The 27,505-nt window shown below is 37.3% G+C and overlaps 1 protein-coding gene across 3 annotated transcripts in view; it reads right to left on the bottom strand.

Moving 5' to 3' along the window:
• Window positions 1-27,505, bottom strand: part of GPC5 (glypican 5) — a 1,358,912-nt gene that overhangs the window by 1,308,628 nt on the left and 22,779 nt on the right. For all 3 annotated transcript variants that reach the window (XM_021065368.1, XM_021065370.1, XM_021065369.1), the window contains exon 2: window positions 11,876-12,037. In XM_021065368.1, the coding sequence (XP_020921027.1) occupies window positions 11,876-12,037 (162 nt within the window). The remainder of the gene's footprint in view (window positions 1-11,875; window positions 12,038-27,505) is intronic.

The raw sequence follows: 27,505 nt of genomic DNA, 5'->3' as shown, positions 1-27,505 counted from the left end.
AAAGAAAGCTTGCTTTAAAATTGTGCAAGTATTATTATTAATTTCCCTCAGTGGCTTGTCTTTACCAATATAGAGAGCAGGTTTGGCCATAATCCCAAGCACTTGCAACATAACTCTTGGAAAGCCCACAGGAGCACGTCCCAGGAGGAATACATGATCTGGAACACCAAGTCCCTTCTCCTGCCTGGTCCCTGAGGCACTTCTGATAATGTGCCAACTGACTGCATTCAATCCCCCATAACACACTTAGAGAAATTCCATTAGACCCTTTTTACCCTGAGATGCTTTGCTGCCAAATATTGAGGGGGTGGGAAGGAAGAGGCAGGAAATATACACCATAAATAAAGGCAGAAGAATAGCTGACATGTACTAAGTGCTTTATTACATACTAGACATGATGCTAGTTACTTTATAGGGATTATCACAGCCAATCCTTATTAATTGCAACCTAGAAGGTACTATTATTATTCCCAGTGTTTTTACCAGCAAAGAAACAGAAGCCTAGATGCAAGTCTTGAGATAGGATCCAAACCCAAATTCTTTAACTCTATAACCCTGGTCCTTAAACTCTTAAGCACATTCCCTATCTAATAACAATAACAAATGTTTCCCATGACAAAGACCAATATTTATTCTATTATAAAGTAGCTTCAATTTATTCCTCCTTGTGGAAACAAAATGAATATGTTTCCTAAATTAACAATCAAGGCAAGTTTACACCCTGAGGAGATGGAGTCAAACAAAAGTATAAGAGAACAATATTCTTTAAGGTGCAAAAGTTCAATTATCTTTGCTTATACAAAAAGTTAGCCCACAGGCAGAATTACTCTGGCATAAAAGGAGCACAGCATAGCCATCCAACAATTACCCTTTATTTACTGTTATGACTTTCTGAATCTTGAGATGCCATTTCAAGCCCTTTGCCTTCTGCATAAAAGCTATAGCATATATACTCCTTTTATTGCTAGATGTATTTTACGTAAAAGCATGAAGATATGCATGGATAATTCCCATCATGAACAGCTACAGTGAGGAATAGCTATAAAATTTAAGTCCTCTATTTGTCTGAAGAAAGAGAGTTATCTTATTTTCCATTATATCTCACCACTTCACCATTAAATATTATGGATGATGGTTTAATATTTTCATATTAATCTGATCTTCCCCCAAGGCTATAGGGGGAAAAAAGCTTAACTATTAAGAACATTTCTACAGTTTTACTGAACTGTATTTTATAATTTACAAAATATGACTGTATTTTTTAAAATTTTTAATTAGATAATAATGCCAATCATATGAACTATTTCTAATTAGATAGGAAGTGATAGAATAAAAAGATATTACTGAAATGATTGATGAAATTGATATTGTTTGGTAAAAGAACTTGGTTCATTTTTTTATTTACAGAAAAATGTCAAATATATTCTTGGGTTATATGAATTACTATCAAGACTTCAAAATTGAGTCTTAAAGAAACTTAGGTTCATCATGGAACTGACTTGCTAACTGGGGTACTGACAAATAAACTTGTTTATTTTCAATTTTATATAACCATGTTATATATCTTATGATTAAAATAAGTTTAAAATAAATATTCACAAACTCATGATTTTGCCCATTATTACTATTATGCAATTTTATTTTACTTTGTCTCATTACAGGATTTCTCTAGTTAATTCTCAAAGTTTGTTTACAAATTTCATTCAAGTCAATCTTATTTGTGTGTTATTCATTCCTTTATAATGCCCTTCACTTCAAATTATACTAAATATTGATGATACGCTTCACCAGGTAGACAGATGAGTTATTCCATCAAAATTAATTTCATTTTCATTTTAAATATGTGGTATTATAGAAACAACATCTCAACAGAGCTAGGCTGTAGGGAAGAGCTGGCCATCACCTGGTCTTCAGGTCACTCACTATTCTTCTAACCCCAGGGTCAATGATCAGCTTCCTCCAGTATGTTTATGGTATCAATTGTGGTGGTGGTTTCACAGATGCTTCCTTATCTTCCTTTTCACAGGGCTTCAAGTTTTATATAGTAAATACATACAGCTTTTTGTTTGTCAATCATACCTCAGTAAAAGGGTTTAAAAAAAAAGATTATCCTCCATTAGATAATAACGAATGCCTCTGTACACCCACCCATGTCCCTCTTTCATTGAGAACTTTAAAAACTACATTGGAATATATCATTGAGCACTTTAGAAACTGGTGACAATTTGTCTTGGGCTCCAATCTCTTGAGATCCAGAGATTCCAAAGTCCAGTCTACGGAAAGCCATCCTACAGTCCCAGTAGCTTTACCTGGCCTCCACTACACGTAGGCACGCATCTCACAAACACATCCTCGGCATATTTTACCACAAACAGCCCCTTCCTGACCTCAGTTTTATTCCTGCTACACCTTGGACCCACTGACATTCATAATATATCCAGAATCTGAGAGTTTCTCACCACCTGCACTGAGGTCTAAGTCACCATGATGACTCCACTGGCCTATTATAATAACCTCCCACACACTGGGACTCTACCAAGAAGGCAGAGGAAGGACAAAATGCTTTCATGTGATATATGCCATGCAACAACCATAGCAAACACAAATTAATACCTCAGATAAGCTACTACTTATGAGGTTATGCATAAAATGTCAAAACAGATACATTATTAAGTTTTAAAATAATTTCTTTAATATTTTAATAATGTCAATATTTTATCTTTCTTGTAAAAATAATTTAAATTACTGATCATTAAAGCATAGCATTAGCCAGCTTAGATAAAATTTTGTAGGGGCTTAAAATACATTTAGTATTTGAGACAAGTCACTCTTCCTAAAACCATACAGGTTGACTCAAAAACAGCTATTTGAAAAATGACCAATCAAATGTGCTGGTGAGTGCATCAGGATATATTTCAGCAAAATGTGCTGATGAAATTTATAATCAGTAAAAGCGTACAATGAAATCATTGCTTGTACTATTATTTTGTTCTTCACATTACATACATTTAGATATATTCAATTGATCTCTCAATCTTGGTTTAATCTTTCCTACCAGCCTCTTAGAAATAGGAAAATACCCTACTTTCAATATTAAGACTTTTTACTGTTGAAAATATTAATTCCCAGACACACACTGACAAAATATATTCCCTGACATCATCAAAAAAATCCATATTTAGATGTTCAATGCATAGAAATAATCTCGGTGGGGCATGGGGAAGAAGCATGAATTTCACTTTTTATACCATGTCCGTTTTAAACTACAGTACTGTCAATATAATGCAAAAGTTTGTTCCATGGAATAAAATTTTTTTAAAAGAATTCATAAATATCACATAACTGAGTGTAAACCACACGTTATGACATCACAAGTTTTCTTGAACTGTATTGCCACACGATATTCAGAAAAATGCTGTTTTAATTCAGCTTACTTTCTTTTTTATACATATTTAGTTATAAGCAAAATGAGAAAAACATTTAAATAAAATATATTTTGGATCTTCTAAAAAATGTCTGATTAACTTTAATAGCCTATTATTACTTTTGGAAATAAACATTTCTAAGATAAATGAGCTCTGTTTCAAAAGTAGCTAATAATTGTGTATTTCTTTCCATTGATTCCTAATGTTGCCAACATTAACTTTTGAAATATAAAATGAAATCAATTTAAATGCTAGGAAAAAATATTATATAGTTCGTCTACACTTTATAAAAGAGCACTGTACTCTGTATGGATATGGAATTTAGGAAATTCATTCTTCCTACAATATCTAATAGACAAAAGGCTAATCAACAAGGACTAAGTTTAGAGAGTAGAATGGTGGTTAACAGGGGCTGGAAGGAGGGAGGAATTATACTGGTCAAAGAATGCAAACTTCCAGTTATAAAATGAATCAGTTCTGTGGAAAAAAGAACAGCGCTGTGATAGAGTTAACAATACTGGAATATACACTTAAAAGTTGCCAAAAGGATAGATCTTAAATATACAAAAAAAGAAAAAAGAAGTGGTAATTCTGTGACTAGATGGAGGTGTTGAACTACCACTACAGTAGTAATCACGAACAATACATCAGAGTATCCAATCAATGTGTCGCACATCTTAAATTTAATCCACGTCAATTACATCTCAATTATATCTCATATAGCTGGGAAAATGTTTTAAATAAAAAGATTGCTTAAACTAAAAACAAAGCAAAACAAAAAAACCTCCTTTTCAATTCACCCTCAGAGCCATGTGGTGTCTATTATTTCCATGCTCACGTAATAAATGTAAGGAACTGGAGGACACGTGATCTCCCCATCTGAGGAGAAGTGGAGAGTATCACAAGGAAGTGGGGGACACGGGGGCCAGCGAGAGCAAGGTGAGGATGACTTCGTGGACTGATGGTGGACGGAGGACCAGAAATCACTTGCAAACATAGAAATCAGTGTTCAATTTGACGTTTTTGTGCTTTTCAGATTTTTATCTTCCTTTATCACCACCATCTTATGAAATTTATTTCATGCATACAACTTAGATCAATGGGTGTACATGTATGTGTGTGTCTATGGAAATGGTAATTAAGAATAATATTTTTATACTGAATTAATAGGATAGAAAATAGACACAAACACAAATGAAAAAAAGTAGAGGGGCAGAGAGAAAGGAATAACCATGAGATTATAGGCCATGGAAATGTACAGAAAACTTTTGGATTTCCAAAGAGTATGGAAAGAAATTTAAATTATTTTAGCTAGAACTTTCAGATATGGCAATCCAAGCTGATATCCGTACTTAGAAAAAAAAATTAATACATACAAACACACTCATAACATGGTATATATATTCTCTGTGTATACAGGATCCCAAGACATATTCATAAGAGAAATTAAAGATACAAAATAAAGAAGTGTTTTTGAAAGGACATACAGGCCCCCCAGTAATTAGGGAACTGCGTATCTTAAAAATAAGGTACCATTTCACATCTATCAGTTCATCGCATTTCATTTTAAAATTCTTTCTTAGTTTTTAAAGTTTTTGAAACATTAAGAATTTTAAAAAGATTTTTAAATGTTTTTAAAAATTCTGACAATCATTTCATAATTATTGGGAAGTGGTGACGATGTGGAAAATACGGGATAAGGACAGAGCACACCCACTACTTGAGGGAGTTTAAATTGGTTCAGCCCCTCAGAAGAGTAATTCTGCAACATCTGGTAGAGCTGACAAGATCAGGGCCTATGAGTCACAATTTGACTTCTACGTATAAACCCTAGAGAAACATGGGCCCTTGGAGACATGAACAAGAACGTTCACAGCAGCACTACAAACGCAAATATAAGTTGGAAACTATTAAAATGTCCATCACAGTGAGGATGAATAAATGTCACATAACTATAAAAATAAATTTTATAACTCAATTCACACGGATGAATTAGAGAGAGAGGAATAACTAAATCTCCAAACATAGCTAGTTGTAACCTCCCACAGGCCTTTCCTCAGTACATAGTTACCTTTTAAGAATCATTGCTTGTGATCCCTTATGCAAAAGTAAGACTAAACTGATATAAAGATAACAAAATGACAAAGAACCTGATGAAATGTCGCTCATCTTCTAGGCAATAAATGCATAGTTCTCATATTGAAAAGATGTAACTGAAAATACGTTTAATATAAATCAAAAAACCACTGTTAAACCTACCATGAGCAGGTTCTATACTTTCTAGTTGAGATTATCATAGGCATTGATGATATCACGACCTATCATGGATCAGAATTGAAACAACTAAAACTAGTCCTTAAAATTTAAAAAAGAGGAGTTCCATTGTGGCTCAGTGGTAATGAACTGGACTAGTATCCATGAGGGTGTAGGTTCGATCCCTGGCCTTGCTCAGTGGGTTAAGGATCCAGTGTTGCCGGTTGTAGGTTGCAGATGAGGCTCCGATCATGCGTTGCTGTGGCTGTGGCTGTGGTCGGCAGCCACAGCTCTGATTTGACCCCTAGCCTGGGAATTTCAATATGCTGCGGGTGCAGCCCTAAAAAAAAAAAAAAAAAAAAAAAGTGTTTAAAAAGAAATCCGGCAAAGTAAGCCTGATCCTAGTTCTACACTTAAGTTTTTTTCCACAATTGATAATGCTTCATGCCAAGAAAGCTTTATTTCCAGCTGGAAAAGTAGTTTAAGCTCTTATAACTTTTATCTAGAATATAGGAAAATTAGTCATCTTCACAATTAGTAGCAGCTTGTTGACACAGATTCAAAAGAAGCAGTTTTTAACATTTCAGAGATCCAAGACAGTTGGATAAAGACAGAATGCACTGGTAGCTGCTGTATGAGATAACAATAACCACGCACTGCTTAAAACAATGGGAAAAATGCAGTCACCTTCAGAATGCCGTCGACAGAAACCCTCTAACCTGCTCCCTCCTGGTACATAAAATCAGTAGTCAGAGGCAGGCATATCAGAAGTCTGAAGGCGCCAATAAAAGTAAAACAAATTTAAAACACATGATCTAAGCACTTGACAGTGTTGGCACTTAGTAGGTGCTTAACAGATACCTTAAATGCCTCAAAGGAAGGGAGGGAAAGGGTGAAGAGGAGGAGGAAATCTTTCAGTTTATCTCAGAAGCATCTTCCTGCTGAGTATCATTCATTCACGCCGTCCTGTGTTCCTGCACTTCATTTACTTGCATTTACTGAGCATCTGCCCTAGCGCTAGAGAAAGAGAAAAACAAACATGTCTCCTCAACCTCGCCAGCCTGAAGCTACCAGTCCTCTTACCCTTGGGCTTTGATCAGGTAATTCTCAGCATTAGAAATGGCATCATTCCTTATCTTTCCCATAATGCTCTTCCAAGGAATCATTTTAAATATTATTCACCTCTGTAAAGAATAGCTGAAATGTGCTAAACAAGATGAACATACTCCAGGACTAGTACTGTAACATCTGTATAAATTTACTTCTCTTTTCATGCAATAAGATATTCCAATATTCGCTGTATCTTTATGCCTTTGCCTATATGTGTATGTATATGTACATACATTTTATACTAGTTTTACAGTAACTAGACACTAGCTATCCACTTTGCAATGACAGATCTGTTAGTGTAAAAGCGGAAAATACATTAATTATATTCATAGTCTCATTCTTAATTTAACTGGTTTTTTTTAAACAAAGATTAAATTTTGAACATATTACTCTGTTTCATCTAAAACAGGAATAGGTGGTCCCGTCATGGCTCAGTGGTTAATGAATCTAAGAACCATGAGGTTGAGGGTTCAATCCCTGGCCTTGCTCAGTGGGTTAAGGATCCCACATTGCCATGAGCTGTGGTGTACATTGCAGGCTTGGATCCTGAGTTGCTGTGGCTCTGATGTAGGCCAGTGGCTACGGCTCTGATTGGATCCCTAGCCTGGGAACCTCCATATGCCCCGGGTGTGGCCCTAAAATAGACTAAAAAAATAAAAATAAAAACTAAACTAAAAATAGGAATGTGTGTGTGTGTGTGTGTGTATAGTCTTTTTAGGGCCACACCTGCAGCACATGGAAGTTCCCAGGCTAGGGGTTGAAGCAGAGCTGTAGCTTCTGGCCTACATCATGGCCCAGCAATGTCTGAGCCACGTCTGCAAGCTACACCACAGCTCACAGCAATGCTGGATTCTTAACCCACTGAGCAAGGCCAGGGATTGAACCTGAGTCCTCATGAATGCTAGTCAGATTCATTTCTGGTGAGCCACAATGGGAACTCCAGGAATATATTTTTTATTAAATTCCTAAATCTAACATTTCAACCCAAGAGAACAAGCTTACCAATCTTTCAAGTACTTTTAATCAAAAAATGAAAGTTTAATTAGCCAATAGAATAAAAATGTAAACAAAAATGTTAACTCTTTCTTGTTCTAGATACCATGTATCACTCAGTCTTTTCTAATAATGCACAATTTTTATTTACTTTTATTTGTTGTTGTCTTTTTAGGGCCGCACTCACCGCATATGGAGCTTCCCAGGCTAGGGGTCCAATTGCAGCTGTAGCTGCCGGCCCATGCCAAACCATAGCAACACGGGATCCAAGCCACATTTGCGACCTATACACAGCTCGTGGCAACGCTGGATCCTTAACCCACTGAGCAAGGCCACAGATTGAACCTGCATCCTCATGGATACTAGTCAGGTTCGTTAACCACTGAGACATAACGGGAACTCCCACAATTTTTAAATTCTATATATAAAATTAGAAACATCCAGACTAAAGACTTAGTATATATCACATATTTTAGAAATATACGAGTTGCTTGAAGATGAAAGAAATAGGAAAAGATTTACCTCTAACGTAAAATAAAACTTCTTAACTTTATCTGCCCAACATTTAAACAAAACAGAAGCTTCCAACCATGTTCGCTCAAATATTTCATTTTATTTTTGAAAATTATGCTGAAAATTTTGCATAGTTTTAAATTAAAAAAAAATGAAACCCTATTCTCTTATTTGAATGGAGATTTAAAAACTGACAAATTTGAAAGCTGGGTAAGCGTTGCTTTTTTACGATAGATGATATATTCTCTGTCAACGTCCTTTATTTCTTCATGAGTCACACCATACTTTAGTGTATAAGTAAATAAAACATTTATAAAAATATTCCAAAATATTTTTAAACCAGGCAATCCCACATTCACAGCAAAACAGCTGAAGGGAAACAAATACTTTTGCATTTTTTTCAGGCTATTCTACTTTATTCATGAACATCATTAAGCCCCTGAAAATGAAGAATGGTTATTGTCTGCTCTCTGACAAAGCCAGCATTCCTCGGCAAACAGCACCACTAATTTATGAACAGCAAAAGACATGGGGCTATTCACTTGTCCTTTTTATCTGATAAAATGCTGCATTCTCCATGAATGACTAGGTTAGGATATGGTGAAGCCCCAGCTCATAATTATGGGCTCCTCCAAAAACATATTTTTGTTTGCTTGTTTCAGTGTAAGGAAATCTGTAACAAACCCCATTAAATTTCTTAAATGAAAAGAGTAGCGGTGTTGTCCCAGTGAGCAGGCTGATTCCAGCCCCACTGCTATGACCTCCCAGTGCTGGATTCCAGCACTGATGTGGACTGCACATGGGATAACCTTATGTCTCCTGGTACCAGCTGCCAGCACTGTTTCCTCTCGTCTGAGCAATCCCAACCTCCCTGCCTTCATCTCATAGTCATGTGGAGCCACTAAATCCACAGACCCAAGCGACCATCCTCATTTGTCACATCCAAGTGGTTGCTTCAAAAACATACTCCCATAGGATTCCATTAAGATTCATGAAAGAAGGGACCTTACTACATCCCAGTCCAATAAAATGTGTTGGCTTCTTTCTTCTTAGGAAAAAGAAAAGAAAGGCTGATTTGTTTTTAGATATTTTCATTACACAGAAACTAGTCAGAGGGCATTTTCCTTATTGATAAAGTGGCCTGTTCAGTTATGATACAGCAAATGTGAGCTCTCAAATTGCTTTTGGCATATATATTTAAGCTTGTTTTTATGGAAATAAGCCTAAAGCTATTTATTCTATTCATTAAATTAAAAACTGGCATTCTTCTTATAAGAGAATTTGTTCTAATAAAGTTAGCCTTTAGGCAAATTTCTTCTTACTCTGTCTTGCCTTCTCATGATTCATAAATAAAAGTGATATGCAACAACGAGAGAGCATGACAATTTATTATAACAAATCATACTTAAGAAAGGCCCTTTTTCATTTTCATAATTGATATTTAAATAAACAGCAAGACTCACCTATTAAATACATCAGGTACAATTTGAAACAGAAAATAGGAGTTCCCATTGTGGATCAGTGGAAACGAATCCGACTAGTATCCATGAGGACAAAGGTTCAAACCCTGGCCTCGCTCATTGGGTTAAGGATCTAGAGTTGCCGTGACTTGTGGTGTAGGTCACAGACACAGCTCAGATCTGGCATTGCTGTGGCTGAGGCATAGGCCAGCGCTTCAGCTCTGATTTGACTCCTAGCCTAGGGACTTCCATATGCTGAGGGTGTGGCTCTAAAAAGAACATAGACAAAAATAAACAGAAAATAACAAAAATTGCGCATAATATTACCTGACACTCTAGTAGAAACCATTTCATGTCCTTATACTACCAGCATAGTTGTCACCAAACTTTTAGCAATATCACCAAAGCTTTTCAGCAGCCTACATCCAAGTTAAAAGGCTAACTAATCCAGGTTTTTTATTTTTCCCAATCTTTTGAACTTAATGTCCTCTATCCTGATCAACTAATCTAACAACATGTGAAAAGTTTGTTAAAGTATCTTTGAAGACAAAATAAGATGTTCATCCAGCATTCATTGAATCCCTATGTGTTAGTTAACTGTTGGTATTTTCTTTTGCCAATATTGTTAATACTGCTATCCAAAAAAGTAAGTTTGAGTTGTCATGATCTTCTTCAGCCATGCCTTCTTACCTGAAGGGATCTGGTTTTCACATTAAAAGATGGAAAATCAAAATGAAGCTTCCCTGTTCAAAAATCTTTAATGACGTTCTCAAATTCAAGTTGATGTTTTAAGTCTTCTTCCACTTGAGTCCAACTTACCTTTTCAAGCATATGGTCCAAAATTCCTACCCATAATTCCCTGTTCTGGTGAGCCTGGTCAATTCACTGCTCCCTCTATCTCTAAAATGTATCTTCTGCAATGGACACACTATCATGTTCATAAGACAAAATCACTACATCACTCTTTGTAGGTGGTTAATATCCTTCTGGTTCAGCCAGTTCAAGTCACGAATCTTTGCTTAAAATACATATCAACATATTTTCCTGCAGTAATTTTACATAAATAAATTCCACAACAGAAATAAAGTTGTTTTCTAAGACATCTAAAGAAATTACTAGATTAAAACATCTTAAAATTTGACAATTCACAGTTTCTATTAAAAAATCATCAATTCGTCATGAACTACATTCTAACTCCACTTAAAATTTTGTCCTGATTTATAATATATATTTTATTTAATAAGCATAGTTTTAAAAATTAATCGCTGTGTGATTTAGTTCTGTATGTAAACAAAGCACAATTTAAATACTCTGACATTAATATACTTATTAAAAACGAATACTAGCAGAAGTTATATTGTGCATTAAACAAAAGCAATAAATTTGTTTGAAAAGCAGTGTAATCTAAATATTTTCATTCTAAACATATACAGAATAGCCCATGCTTTATAAAAGGAAGAATAAGTTAAGCTATTTTATTTTGGTAGTAAGGAATTCTACGGAGGGGATATCTAAAATAAAAAAAGATCATCTGTTTCTCATTGTGCATCGTAATTTTATAACACATTAATTTCATTTCTGAACATATTGTTTGAAATAAGGTTGGGTTCTGGTTATAGCTGACCCTCATACATCCAATTAATATTTCCTATTTTACTCTTATCAGACTTACCTACACTTTTTGATATACCACATGGGTCCTCTTATAACCACATGAGGTAGTAAAGGGAAAAAATATACAAATATTTCTTTAAATTATATTTTGAAAATGAATCTATAATTACCCAGTTAAAAGCAATGAGATATTGTTTTATAGAATATTTTAATGAAATCTAATAATTATGTCTGTTGATACTGAAGTAAAACCATGAGTCAAACATTGAGGCAACTGAAAAAAAAAAAAAAACAGAAGGGCATATATTTCACTAATTTAACAAATTCCCTACTCCAACTAAACTTACATACTCTAGGATTACTGAGAAAAATCTATGGTGGTTAGAAAAAGCTAAAACCTCATTTTAGCCAGAATAATATGCAAAGACAAAGTAAACCTAGGAAGTTTATCAGAATAATAATAATAGATATATTACATAGTAGTTTCAGAAATCAAAATGCATTTACCTTGAAAGGCAGCTGCATTTCGAGATATCAGAAATTTTAGGGTAGAGCTGGATGTTTGAAGCACCTGCTGCATGTCTTGGCGGGCTGCGATTTGATATCTCTCCTCCATCTTCCTGGTGCAACATGTAGGTTTTTTGGCTATGCAAACCTGAAGATCAGGTCCTGGAATACATAATATTTTTCAGAGTAATTACCTGCTTATTTAACAAACATTACATGTTACATATCAGGCATTAATGACCAGCACTGCATATAATGGGTTCATATTTTTATAGAGAGAATTAATTTACTAGAGCACTTGCTATAAGAAAATCTATTGATTGTCCACTAACCCAACCATGAACCAAAACATTCTCAACTATTAACTTTCTGCTCAAATATTTTATTAACTTAAATGTGTCCACTCAATTAAATATTACCAGTAAATAGACTATAAAATAGAACACAAATCAACCATTACATAAATATACAGATAAACCAGGAAGCTTTTATTTTATTTTATTAATTCAGCAACAATATTTGAGCCACTCCAGAGAAGGGGCACAGAGGGAACATACTCAACATAATAAAAGTCATATGTGACAAACTCACAGCTAACATCTTACTCAATGGTGAAAAACTGAAAGCATTTCCTCTAAGATTAGGTACAAGACAAGGTTGTCCACTCTCACCACTTTTATTCAATATAGTGTTGGAAGTCCTAACTGCAGCAATCAAACAAGAAAAAGAAACAAAAGGAATCCAAATGGTAAAGTAAGATGTAAAACTGTAATTCTTTGCAAATGACATGATACTATACATAGAAAATCCTCAGGACACCACAAAAACCTACTAGAACTCATCAACGAATTCAGTAAAGTTGCAGTATAAAATATTAATATTCAAAATTTGTTGCATTTCTCTATACTAACAACAAACTATTAAGAAAGAAATTAAGGAAACAATTCCATTTATAATTGCATCAAAAAGAATAAAATATCTATGAATAAACCCAGCCAAGGAACTAAGGGCAAACTATAAGACATTACTGTACTCAGCAAACTATAAGACACTGATGAAAGAAACTGAAGATGACATAAACATATGAAAAGATATACTGTGCTCATGGATTAGGAGAATTAATTAGGAGTATGGTCATTGTTAAAACTACCCAAAGTTATCTACAGTTTCAATGCAATTCTTAGCAAAATATCAAGAGCATTCTCCACAGAACTAAAACAAATAATTTAAAAATGTGTATGAAAACACAAAAGGCCCAAAATATCCAAAATAATCTTGAGAAAGAGGAACAGAGCTGGAAGGAATCATGCTGCCTGATTTCAAACTACACTACAAAGCTACAATAATCAAAACACTATTGTACACAGACACATAGATCAATGGAACAGAATGGAGAGCCCAGAAATGGACTCACACTTGTATGAGCAATTAACCTCCAACACAGGAAGCAAGAACATACAACAAGGAAAAGTCAGCCTCTTTAATAGATGCTGTTGCAAAAATTGGACAGCTACATGCAAAAGAATCAAACTGGACTGCTGTCTCATACCGTATACAAAAAATAAATTCAGGAGTTCCCGTTGTGGCTCAGTGGATAACGAATCCGACCAGGAACCATGAGGTTGCAGGTTGGATCCCTGTCCTTGCTCAGTGGGTTAAGGATCCGGCATTGCTGTGAGCTGTGGTGTAGCTCACAGACATGGCTCAGATCCCATGTTGCTGTGGCTCTGGCTTAGGCCAGCAGCTACAGCTCCGATTACACCCCTAGCCTGGGAATCTCCATATGCCGTGGGAGCGGCCCTAGAAAAGACAAAAAGATAAATAAATAAATAAATAAATAAATAAATAAATAAATAAATAAATTCAAAGTGAAGTAAATGTTTAAATGTAGGACCTGAAACCATAAAACTTCTAGAAGAAAATAGGCAGTAAGTTCTTTGACATCAATCTTAGCAATATTATTTTGGTTATGTTTCCCCAGACAAGGAGAACAAAAGTAAAATAAATAAATGGGCCTACATTAAACAAAAAAGCTTCTGCACAACAAAGGAACCTATTAACAAAACAAAATGGTCACCCACTGAATGGGAGAGGATATTTCTAATTGATATATCCAATAAGGGGTTATTATCTAAAATACATGAAGAATCACACAACTCAATACAAAAAAATCAAGCAACCCATTTTAACAGATGAGCAGAAGATCTGAATAGACATCTTTCCAGAGAAGACATACAGGTGGAAAATAGATATATAAAAATATGCTCAACATCACCAATCATCAGGAAAATGCTAGTTAAAACCACAATGAAGTATCACCTCACATTGTCAGAACAGCTATTATGGAAAAGACAACAAAAAACAAATGTTATCAAGGATGCTGAGAAAAGGGAATTCTCATGCATTATTGGGGGAATATAAATTGGTGCGCTTCTATGGAAACAGTATGGAGATTTCTAAAAAAAAAAAAAAAAAAAAAAAACAGAACTACTCTATGATCCAGCAATTCTATTCCTGGGTATTTATCTGAAGAAAACAAAACACTTATTAGAAAAGATACATGCACCCCTATGTTCATTTGTAGCACTATTTGCAATAGCCAAGATAGAAGCAACCTAAGTGCCCATCAATAACTGAATGGATAAATAAGATATGATATGATAACACAAGTACATACATGCAATGTCATGCAGCTATGAAAAAAAAAAAAAAAACCTTGTCATCTGTGACAACGTGGATGGACCCAGAGGGTATTATGCTAAATGACACAAGTCAAACAGAAAAAGATAAATATTTAATCATTCCACTTATATGTGTAATCTAAAAACCAAAACAAATGAACATACATAACAAAACAGAAACAGTCATAGATGCAGAGAACAAAAGGCTATTGCCGGAGGGGAGGAGTAGGAAAAGGAAAGAAATAGGTAGGGAGATTAAGAGGTACAAACTTCCGTTGTAAAATGAATGAGTCACAGGTCCGAAGTGCACAGTGTGGGGAATATAGTCAATAACTATGCAGTATCTTTGTATGGCAACATATTGTAACTAGACTTAGAGTAATTATGTTGAAATCTGTAGAAATATCAAATCATGGTATGGTATAACAGGAACTCACACAGTACTGTAGGTCAACTGTACTTCAAAAACAAATGAACACATAGAAAAAGAGATGGGATTTGTGCAGGTGGCTGGAAAGGGGGAATTGGATGAAGATACCTTTTGACTAAGGTACGAGAGTTCCCAAAGTAGTACAATGAGATCAGCTGCATCTCTGCAGCACCTGGACACAGGTTCAATCCCTGACCCAACACAGTAGGTTAAAGGATCTGGCATTGCCATAGCTGCAGCATAGGTCACAACTGCAGCTCAGATCTGATCTCTGAGATCTTATCTGAGAAACTCCCACCTGGCCCAGAAACTCCATACGCTGCAAGGTAGCCAAAAGAAAGAAAGAAAGCAAGAAAAGGGTACAAACTCCCAGTTATAAAGATAAATAAGTACTAGAGATGTAACATACAACATGACAAGTATAATACTGTTGAATGTTATATGTGAAAGTCAAGAGAGTAAATCCTAAGAGTTTTCATTACAAGGCAAGTTCTTTTTATCTCTTTAATTTTATATCTATAAGAGATAATAGATATTCATTAAATTTATTGTGGCAATCATTTCATGATGTATGCAAGTCAAATCATTACGCTGTATATATTAAACTTAGACAGTAAGTATGTCAACTGTATCTCAATATAACTGGAAGATAATAAAGTTACAATGAGATGCCACCTCACAGCCTTTAGGATGGCTGGTCTTAAAAATACAGATAATAACAAGGGTTAGTAGGGATATAAAATTATTGGAACTCTTGTGCACTGTTGGAGGGAATGCGAAATGATCAAGCCTCCGTGGAAAACAATATGGCAGTTTCTCAAAAACTAAAAGTAGGATTAACATCTGACCCAGCAATTCTACATCTGTGTTCATACACCCAAAGAATTGAAAATAGCATCTTGAAGAGGTATTTGTACACCATAGTCACTGAAGATTATTCACAATAGCTAGAACATGCAAAAACAGCCAAAACAAGCAACCCAAGTGTCCATGGATCAATAAATGGGAAGCAAAATGTGGTATACATGTGTACTGGAATATTATTCAGTCTGAAAAAGGAAGGAAATTCTGACTTACACTCCAACACAGATGGACCTTGAGGATATTATGCTAAGTGAAATAAGCCAGTCATAAAACACAAATATTATATGACTCCACTCATATGAGGTTCTTAGGGTCATCAAAATCACAGAGATAGAAAGGAGAATAGTGGTTGGCTGGGGCTGTTTAATGGGGATAGAATTTTAGTTGTGCAAAATGAAAAAAAAATACTGCAAAGAGATGGTAGCAATGGCTGTATCACAAATATATTTAGTACCACTGAACTGTACACTGATAAAATGGTTAAGATGGTAAATTTCATGTTTTACCACAATAGAAAAGCTAAAAACAAATTTTGCAGATATGGAGAGTTTCCACTGTGGCTCAGCAACTTTGGGACCAGACATTGTCTCTCTGAGGATGCAGGTTCCAACCCCAGCTTCACTCAGCAGGTTAAGGATAGTGTTCCCGCAAGCTGTGGCATAGGGCTCAGCTGCAACTCTAATGCAACCCCTAGCCTGGGCCCTGGGCACCTAGCAGATGCGGCCCTAAAAAAGAAAAAAAAAATTTTTGCTGACATGAACAACTATTATCCTGGACCAGGGAAGGCTCCTTTGTCTATTACAGGTAGGCTAGAGAACAGAGAGAAGGCTGTGGGGTGTGGAATGGTGTCTAAAGAGCACAGCCCTGATAGTACATTGTTCAGTCAGCCTCAGGGCATCCCAAGGCTGCCCAGGTTTCTATGTAAAGCTCAGGACAATTTTATTTACATGGCCTGAAAGAATAAACTTATTCCCTTATTTTAGGGTAAGGGAAAGGGTTATGGTCTCTCATCTCTGCAGAGTTTCACAGCTCCCACATTAGTTCTTCACTGACCAACTGCAGATCAGAAAATATAAAATATGCATATATGCATGTGTACACACACACACACACACACAGAGACACATGTGCATACCAGCCACCTTTCAAACTCATCCTTTTGCACACAGATTTGGCCTCAGGCTTTAGTTTGTGTGGTTAGACAAATAACACACGGTGGCGTGTTTGAACATTTTACAGAGGCTGAAATGCATAAAGTATGTCACAGTAGGTAACATTTTGGCAACTGTTTTTTATTTATATTGCCTAAAGTTATACAAAAGCAAATTCCACTTCCAATAGTAAAATTGAAGAAAACAAAGCTATGTTTTCAACTTTCTTCCTAAATGGAAAGATTAAGAATTAGAGTTCAGAGAAAAACAATAAGAGAGACTGGAGGAAAGGACCAATTAATAAATGTCCAAGGATAGAAACATATTTGGTATGGGAAAGACTGCTAGGAAATAAAAATAATGATAACAGGCACAACATAATAAGAATTCAAATACTCAACATCACTTTGCTAGACATATTCCTGAATGTGGCCTAAAAAGGCCCCAAGTGGGACCCCAAGTTCTTCCTTCTCTCCTGCTCTAGCCTCACCTCAAGCCACATCAGCCACTGTGTTCTTCCTCCACATATTAGCCATATTTTATTTCCTCATAGTCACCAAGTCCCTTCTTGCCACAGAACCATTCTCCATGCTCTTCCCTGTATCTCCGACAGTCTTGCTGCAAACACGTACCTTCCTCGAATTCATTCCTAACTATTTTTCTTTAGATTCCTACAGGAATGTTCCTTAACCTCACAGACAGCTCGAGCCCCTATTCCACGCCTCTGGACTGCCCCTCATGCCTCTCCATTGCACTTAGCATGGCTGCAATGTTCTGTTCCTAGATGTGATTATGAATTAATTCATTCCCTCATCTATACTACGAAGCTCCAAGGAGATGAATTTTTACTCTTTATCATATGCCGGTGGTCTAGGACAGTGCCTAGAACATCATACACACTCAATTTTCATTCATTAAAACAGCCATGATAAAGAGGGTTTGAAAACTGCCCAGTAACGCACACCTACTTACTAAAAAAAGGTGGGGCCACTGTTCAGAAACAGGCAGAGCAGTTTCCAAGCTGTCATCTTTACCATCCCTCCGCTGAGAGAAAAGCAATGATCTTCAATCGATACATGGCTTGTTTACAGACGTAACTGACCATTTTCCATCCCTGTTTTGAAGGAAGTCATTCCTTCAGGTAAGTCAAAAGGAAATAAATTTTAGGTTAGGAATGATCCAAGGAGTTTTATTCAAAAAAAAAATAGGCTAAAATAAAACTGACATTTGCCCTTTTTGCCCAGTGTTAAATGGTGGAAGGTGCACTTAGAAAGATGCTACAAATTACCTTGAACCACTCTCTCAACATAAAGTGAGAGAGAAACCATCCTGTCTCAGCACACTCTGAACAAGCATGGCCAGCAATTTAGACGGCTCAGAGCAAACACGTCCCTCAAGCTGATGAGGCTCTGCATTGATTAATCCAGACTTTCACTTAGAATCATGGCAGTGGGTGATGACAACAGAAAACTAAACTCCAAACCAAGTCAGAGCTATAATTCAAAGATCGAGTTGCTTCTAATTGGCACAAAATTTTTATCTTAAGGGTTAGGGTTACTGGGGAGGGGGAAAAAATCCACAAGAAACTGTTCCCTTGCTTCCTGCATCAGTGCAAAACACAGATGAGATAGACTACACATCATTCCTGGAGGACTGTATCTCACATTTTATTCACAATATAAAGCACAAAGGACAAAATAAGATGCTTATTGATGAAACGCCCAGACTACTGTTCTCCCATTCTAAAAAGAACTAGCATCTTAAGAAGGCAAAGCCAGATGGAACCCAAATAGATACTAGGAGGTAACAAGATACATTTTTAAAAATATTTCAAAGCCTGGCTTCAAAGAACAGGCATGACCAACCATGCTTATGAAACAGCATGAGTACACACCCCAAGCTCAAAAGCAGTAGCAGTGTTTCTGAACAGTAAAATCAAACTCTGCAAAAATTAAAGTGCTAAAAACCTAACAAAATTAAACATAAAACAGCAGGCTCCTTGCTGAAGGGGCCCTCAACCAGAATTGTGGGGGCTTTTCTTGATTTGCCTTTCCGTTCCCCAGCTTAAGAAACTATTTCAGCCAGCTACCTGCTTGTGTGTGTGGGTTTTTTTTTTTTTTTTTTTTTTTTTAATGTTAAACATAGGCACACTGGGAGGCATTCTGGAAAGATGGTGGCAGGGGTGGCATGGTTTCCATGATTTCCAAAGCCCCACGTGAACCAGATAGAACAATGTGAAATTAAGTCCAAGAAATACAACAAAACTAGGTGACACAATATACCCCCTCAAAAAAATTCAAAATATAAATAGAGTGAGGAAAAAAAACCTCACTGGCCACAGAACTTCACAGTACCAGGGTGAGGGCAGGAAGGAGAAAAATAAAGCAGAAGGGTAATGTCTGAGGGACCTGGAGACAGATGCTGTCCCAAATGGCCAAGAGGAATTCATAGGACAGCACAGCGATCCAATGTGACAACAGCCACCGAAATTGGGAGCATTTTGCCTTCTCGATTATCATATGTGTGCTAAGGAGTCATGATAAAAATGAATAAACGACCAGGAGCAATTCATACCCGGAGAATTCTCCAAACAGACCCAAGAGGCGCCATTCCCAGGAAGAACCCCACACAGAAGAGAAACATCTGGAAGTGGAATTAAAATTCAACAGAAGGAGGACTCAAGAGACAGAGACAAAGAAAGTCTAGACCAAGGTGGAAAGGGGATTCAATCCAGGAAATTTCAGAAAACAAGCAAGTGTTTTTTTAAACACTACACAAAAAGAACAGAAGAACAGCTCTGTAAAGTCACAAAAGCTATTCTGAAGCATGTCTCAATCTAAATTTTTAAGGAAAAAAAACTAAGTTCTCCTGAAATGACCATCAAAAAAAAAAAAATACTGACATCTAATCTCACAGAGTTATTATAATAAAAAAGAAAATAAGGAACAGAATAATATCCCCACAGACAAAGAAAGCAGCCCAGAAAGACAGGCCTCCCTGTAAAACCAAATTCTCGACCACGCCATTTCAAAACTAGCTAAAAGATAATGACACAAAACATGAAAGCACAACACAAATCAGAATTAGAAAAATTCAGATATGAGGTGACAGTACTCAGGAAAGAATTAAAAGATGAAAGAAAAGCCTTCTGAAGAGAAAGCTAAACTAGAAGGAACACAGGAGCCAGTCACACACAAAGGCAATATCTTAAGAGAAACAGAAGGTAGAAAATAAGGAATTGTGAAAACTCAAAAAATGAAAGGATTTGAAAGGCAGTGGCAAAAAAAATACTGTTTATAATGTAAGCTCCCAAAGAAGAAAACAAGACAAATACTAAAAACTGTACTTCATGTTATGCTGAAACTGTTGTGACGGTGATATAGGATAAAACAAATAACTATGGAATGTTCAAATTCTAGTCTCTAATTCTGTCCTGCATCTTTGTTACAGCCAGCTACCTGCTTGCGTACATTTTTTTAGTGAGGAAGAAAATAGATACAGACATAATATAGAAGACATTAAGTAAAACTCTGCCATCTTGACTTGAAGTACAAATGTGAAATGATGAAAAATTTAACCTTTAAAAATATATATTTCTTGGAGCTCCCATTATGGTTTAGCAGGTTAGGAACCTGACACAGTCTCTGTGAGGATGCAGGTTCGATCCCTGGCCTTGCTCACTGGGTTAAGGATCTGACATTGCTGCAAACTGTGGTGTAGGTCACAGATGGGGCTAGGATCTGGCATTGCTGTGGCTGTGCCCGGCAGCTGCAGCTCCAATTCCTCCCCTAGCCTGGGAACTTCCGTATGCCACAAGCATGGCCCTGATAGATACATAGATAGATAGATAGATAGATAGCTAGATAGCTAGAAAGACAGACAGACAGACATCCTAATTTCACTGGAAAGGCCTAGGAACAATGACTAACCAAGTGGCAAAGGGTGTCCTTTGGGTCCAGACAGATGATGATCTTGAAATGCCACTCCTCTCAAAAAGTCAGAGCTTCATGAAGAAATGCCTCCCTCCAGGTATGGGGCAGGAAGTAGATTAGAGGACAGACCAGCTAAAGCATCTTGTCCACCTGAGCACAAAGATGCTATCAAATAACCACTAGGGTCATAACGAAAGGATTTAGGAGCCACATTAATCTGCTAATACTTCGCTAACAAAACACAACATACGAGTGGCTTACACAACGCACATTTACTATCTCATAGTTCTGGAGGTCTTAGTGTGAAGTCCATGATGGAGGTGCTGGCAAGCTTTGGCTTCTCCAGACACTTCTCAGATCCTTGGCTTACAGACGGCACCTTCTCTATGTGTCTTCAAGTGGCCTTTCTCCATGCATGTGCAGTCCCGGTGTTTTTTTTCTTCTTCTTCTTCTTCTTTTTTTTTTTTTTTTTTTGTAGTTTTAGGGCCGCAATCATGGCACATGGAGGTTCCCAGGCTAGAGGTCGAATCAGAGCTGTAGCCACTGGCCTACACCACAGCCATAGCAACACAGGATCCAAGCCATGTCTGCAACCTATACCACAGCTCACGGCAATGCCAAATCCTTAACCCACTGAGCGAGGCCAGGGATTGAACCTGTGTCCTCAAGGATACTAATCATATTCTTTTCCACTGAGCCACAACGGGAACTCCCCAAGGTTTTCTTCTTATAAGGACACTGGCAAAATTGAATTATGGCCCATCCTTATGACCTCACTTAGTCTCAATAACTTCCTTAGGCCGCATCTCCAAATACAGTCATACTGGGGGCTAGGGTTTCAACTTAGGAATTCAGAAGAACTCAGTTTAGTCTATAACAGAAACCAACTTCAAAAGGTTTTTGCTGGCCAAATGCAGGACAATTTAAGCATCCCTAATAATAATTGAAAGGGTTACAACCAATCAAATAAGCTTACATCTAAGGGTTTTCCGTATATGTGCTTTATTTTACCAAAAAAAAAAAGACCTTTGAAATAGTACTGCTATTGATAACATACATTCTCTTTTTATTTCAATATTCATCTCCCCCTAGTGAACTTACAGGATTTTCCTATTTGTAACACAGATCAGCATTGTTCATGGTTGACATAGGAAAGACCTTGGGGTTACAGAACTGACATCAAGATATATTTTACGTTCACGAGAATGGATGTTACATGCCATAAAATACCACATTCCCATCAGACGAAAATAAGGTCTTGGAATGCAGAACAGTGAAGTGACACAGGTAAATACTCTCCTTCTGTCTTTTCTTCCTTGCCGTATGTTCTAAAACCGATAATTTGCAAAATGTTATCACGGCGAAGGGGTTTTGACAGAGTCAAATTATTCCTTCATCCAGGCAGAAGGAAAATACTCAAGGCCACGTATCTAGGAAGAATCATGCCAGCGGCACTGGATCTGCTGAGAGCTGGGCAGAATCTGCTCCTTCTCCCAGAATTTCCTTTGAAAATTTACCTCTTCCTCACTCTTACACGTGTTATTTAGATGAACTAGATACACACAAAAGGATGAAAACACAGCACCCTATCCTGAGGCAAAACGACTATTTCAGGAATAGTCAGCCGGTCACAGGAAAGAAATGCAGAGAGATATTCACTGAGGCCTCCAGGAAAGCAAAGCTTTCTCTCTTCTGCTGAGACTGAATTTAATGATGCAAGAAAGCAAGGTCTGCAGATGCCATAGTCATTTTCCTGCTCAGAGTGTAGCCTGGATCAACCACAGGTTCTTCTGTTACCTACCTTATCAAGAAATCTAGCCAAGACAACAGTAATGATGTTTCCCCAGGGTTATGGCAAGCCAAACCATTCCACTTTCTTTTGTGGTTTATTTCAGAGCATCTGAAGGACTTGATACTAAATGGAGGGTCTGATAACACCCCTTTAGTGGTTGTTCCAGTTCTTTTCTTAAGTAGAAATAAAATGTGTATGTCCAAGAAATGACAAGGATTCCACTCGCAACATGGCAGTGCTATCCACAGAGGACAACAATTAACTGGACAAAGCGTAACAATCAATGACCTGAGAGCTCTAGTGAGTGAACACAAGAAGGATTCTGGACAGGAGTCAATATTTGGATGAATGGGAAAGGACAAGGTTAATTTCTCATCCCTGTGACTTTTAGCCATGAGGGCAGCCCATGTATAAAGTGGCTAAAATTCCAAAAGAAAATTTGCAGTCTTTCTGGACTACAGACTGGAAGATAAAAATCCAGATAATCACAGCTAGACCCTACCCACTAGAAGCCAAAAGCACCCCTCCCCAGATTTGGCCATCAGAATGTCTCCAGACATTGCTAGATGTCCTCCTTGGACATAATTCCTTCCGGGTGAGAACCACTGGCCAGTACAAAGGGAGAGCAATGTAAATTGGAGCAGAGGAGGAGGCCCCCAAAAGAGCCTGAGAAGGAGCAGTCGGGGAGGCAGAAGGATAAAAACGAGGAGAAGGGTAGAAAGGAGTGTGGTGTCCGGGAAGAATTCTAAGAAGGAGAAAAATTAGCTGTGTTGGAGAACATAGGCGCGTTCGAGAGGGCTATACTTTCCAAAAATCTGTAATTATCTGGGCTACCATGTTGGTTGTTCTCTCGACTCCAGATAGCAACTACATGCTCAATCATGCTGTACTAGGAATCATATTAATTACATAGTGTAATTACAATGTCATGTCAACTCACTGAAAGCTGATGTGCTAAAACCTATTTAATGGTTTTAAAGCTCTTTCCTTCCTAACTTCTGCCGCTACTGACCAGGAGCACTGCCTAAGAGTTCCTGATATCACCCCCCATCCTGGTGCTTTCCTGAACCTTTGCTTTGTGCAGTTAATTGATTCCATTTAATTTGTTTCTCTCCCCAAACTGCAAGCTACAAAGGCTAAGAACCACCTTTGTCTTATTTCCCAATACGCTGTATGTAACTAGCACTGTGCCTGGGAAAAAAAAGCTCTCCAGTAGAGTATTAGTCTCCTTCCCTTTCTCCTTACTTGCACACAAATAATTTGCAAGAAGCTTAAGAAAGCATTTTCATGGCTTAAAATTAATGAGGTAGTTTTAAATATAGATCCAGGATGAGCATATTGCTGAGGACATTAAAAACTGGTTCAATAAACCTTTTGAAATAGTATTTATGATGATCGTATTTACATTTTTACAAATATTCCTCAATAATGTATCACTGTAATTTAAGGATTCTTTTTTCTTCTGTGGAATAGAGGGATTATCCTCTAAAAGGATATATCGATATTACTCTTTAAAATTTAAAAAAAAATGTTCAGGAGAGAATTAACTGTTCCAGCTATTATGTGTTTTTATCATTCTGGGTTCAATAAAAAATAAGTAACATTTGCCAATCCACAGATTTAGACAAACAGAGTTAACATAATAACCACTGGTAGAACCGCAATGCTGTCCTTTATATATATATAGATATAAAAATATAAATGGCATCACGATCCTTCAACAGATAATGTACTCAGTTGTTTTTCCAGTTGTGGTTGATGAATGTCTACACAAAATCACATATTTAAATTCTTTCTGTTATAACCCATAACAAAGCAATTCCAATATGAAAGTATATATTCTATGCCCTGAAGCAGAGAAGGTTCTGCTAAGCAGAATGCTTTCCCAAACGTGAAGTCATGCATTTGGAGTCACACTTGTGCCATGTTAACTAATCCAGGAGACAAAAATCCTAAATATATATGAACACATATATCAAGTAAGTATCAGCAGCAGTAGAGCCTGCTTCTTAAGGAATGTAAAAAACATCAACTGAAGTCTAATCCCCTCAGTCTTAATGAGCCCCAAACTGTTCTGCAGCCAAAAATCCAGTGTTTCTCTTAATGAAACCAGGCCCACGGAGCATAGCTCTTCCAAGCCAGGCTGAAGCAGAGATGCTGAACCACCTGGCACTGGAAATTGAGCACCACTTCTCCACTTTCAAGGAGGTTTTTGCATCCACTTATGTAGATGGGCTAAATACCCTGTGGTGGGTTACATGTGGGGAGGAGAGGACGCTCCCAACTCTAAATGGAGCTCAGACTGAAAAGAATTAGCCACAGTTCTTGTGAGCTCAGTCCACCTCACAGCCCCTCCCACCCCCAAGAATTGCTCTCTCAACACCTCCACAGGAGAGCCTCTGCCAGCCACAGGTGTGTCATGTGACCTTACATCGGATTACAGAGTTTGCTGAACTGAAAGCGAGTAAGTGATTGATACAGCATCAACTGAACTGTTCCATCCAAAAATTTAGCACTGGAACATAGAAAAAGGTTACTCTGTACCCCATCAGCGTTGTTTTACATATAATTTGGGAGTGAAATGTCCATGCTATTTTACCACAGAGATAAGAGCAGAGTGCTCAGAGTAGAGAAATGAAGGGAAGAGCATCAGAGCTCTCTGCAGAGTTCCTACTGTAGTCCCTTTCTGAGACCAAATTCTTCCCTATATTTTAGGGTTTCATGCGTACACCTAAAGGCTTATAATAAATTATTTTTTATAATATAGACCAAACTAGTTTGTGTTTCCTGCAATCAAAGTTCTCAAGCTAATACTCTAGTGAAGAGGGTAGCAGGAAAGAATTAATTGATGAATGTTGTGTAGAAGGATCTCAGGAACTGTGATATATATGACAGTGGAAAAGCCCAGCCAAATAACCCATCTTAGAAACTGTGGGTGGCCAGGCAGAGTGTTTTGGGGTAGAGAATGACACACTCAAAACCATCCCACTTCAATCCCCAGGGCTTTCCTGTGCACCTAAAAAATAAGCAATGTATTTAAGATAACTCTATTACTTGGCACTTCACCAGCTCTGCCACAGGGAAGCCCCACTGCCACCTTGTTTGTTTCACACACACATTAAAGGCAACAGTATCATCCAGATACTTGTGAATAAAAATAAACAAAAATCCAACTGGAATTTGGGGAAAAAGAGGATTTAAATGGTTAAGAAAATGAAAAGTACACAGTAAGTATCATTTTAGGTAATGTTTGACATGGTTGCTTAAATGGTCTCCCAGGGGACCCGCTTCCTCTCTGTCTCCCACAGATTTTGCTGCATCCTGTTTCCCCTGGTGGGTACCTCCCGACATTGCAGCCTCCATAGAAAAATGGCCGTTGTGATTCAGTCCTCACCACTCAGGAGAAGAGAAAATATACCTCGGATGGTTCTTATAAAAAGGAGAAAAATTTTTTCTCAGAAGTTCCAGCAAACTTCTCTTCACATTGTATTGGCTCTGGCTAGCTTATGTCTCCAAAAGTGAGCAATCACTATGGCCAAAACCTGAAGGACGTTGATTGGTTTAAGACAAATCAGGTGTTCAGGGTTGGGTGAATCCCATTCAAACTACATGTCAGAGACAGAGGATAGTTTGATTTCCAACAAATGAACAAATAAAACTAGGGTGCTATCATGGACAAAAGTGGCTAAGAAATGGCAAAAGACTAAAGAGCAAATGGCTTTAGAGCCTTCTACCTCCACACCTTCAAATATTTGTAAATCCAAACCCGTCGCACTTCTCATCTCAGAAAAATATATCTTTTTTCCCACTGAAGTTGGATCCAATCAATACTTATAATGCAACCCCTCCTGTTTGAGTCAGGATTCTCCAGAGAACAGAACCAACAGGATATACATGTATCAATGTGAATAAGATTTATTAGAAAGAGTTGGGTCACATGATTATGGAGACTGAGAAGTCTCAAAATCTGCTGTCTGTAAGCTAGAGACCCAAGAAAACCAGTGCTGTAACTTCCAGTCCAAGGAGCACTTGGGAAGTCAGGCAGACAGAGAGAGAAAGAGAGAGAATTCAACCTCCTTCTGCCTTTTTTTCTTTTCAGGTCCTCAGTGGGTTGGAAGGTGCCCATCTACACTGGGGAAGGCCATCTGCTTTACTCAGTCCACCAATGCAAATGCTAACCCAATATGGAACACGATGACAGACACATCCAGAAATGTTTAACCAGCTCTCTGGGCACCTGAGGGCCGGTCAAGATGACACATAAAATTAACCCTCACCTCCTACAACGTTAGGTCCCCATTCATCTCATTATTTCCTCCTGCTCCTACCTTTCTCCTAGCTACTTTCTTACAGTAAATTCCTTAAATTATACACTTTCCCTAAGCTTGCACTCTTTTATACTGTGGCCAGGGTGAACAGTCTAATACCAGACTATTACTGTGTTACCCAGCTTAAACTACTTCCATGTGTCCCTGCTTCTTGAAACAGTATTTAAATTAAAAAAAAAAAAAAAAAGTGGTTTCTAGATCTTTGAAACAAGATCATTGAAGGGGTGGAGACCAACGGCTTTGTGAAAATGGAGATTACCAAACTGGTTGAATCAGGATGTCTAGGGGAATATTGGATCTATATTTCTAAGGGCCACTACAAGTTCTTGATTTGCATACTAATCTTTGAGAGGCCCTGAACTTTGCCTCATCAGACATTTTGCCTCATTTCACACTATCAAATCCAGTGTCACTAAATTACTTGGGATCCTCCTAGCTTGAATGCTGTTCCA

Source organism: Sus scrofa, chromosome 11 (genome assembly GCF_000003025.6).
Source record: "Sus scrofa isolate TJ Tabasco breed Duroc chromosome 11, Sscrofa11.1, whole genome shotgun sequence".
NCBI classification, from domain to species: Eukaryota; Metazoa; Chordata; class Mammalia; order Artiodactyla; family Suidae; genus Sus; species Sus scrofa.
This window is presented reverse-complemented; position numbering and strand designations above follow the sequence as displayed.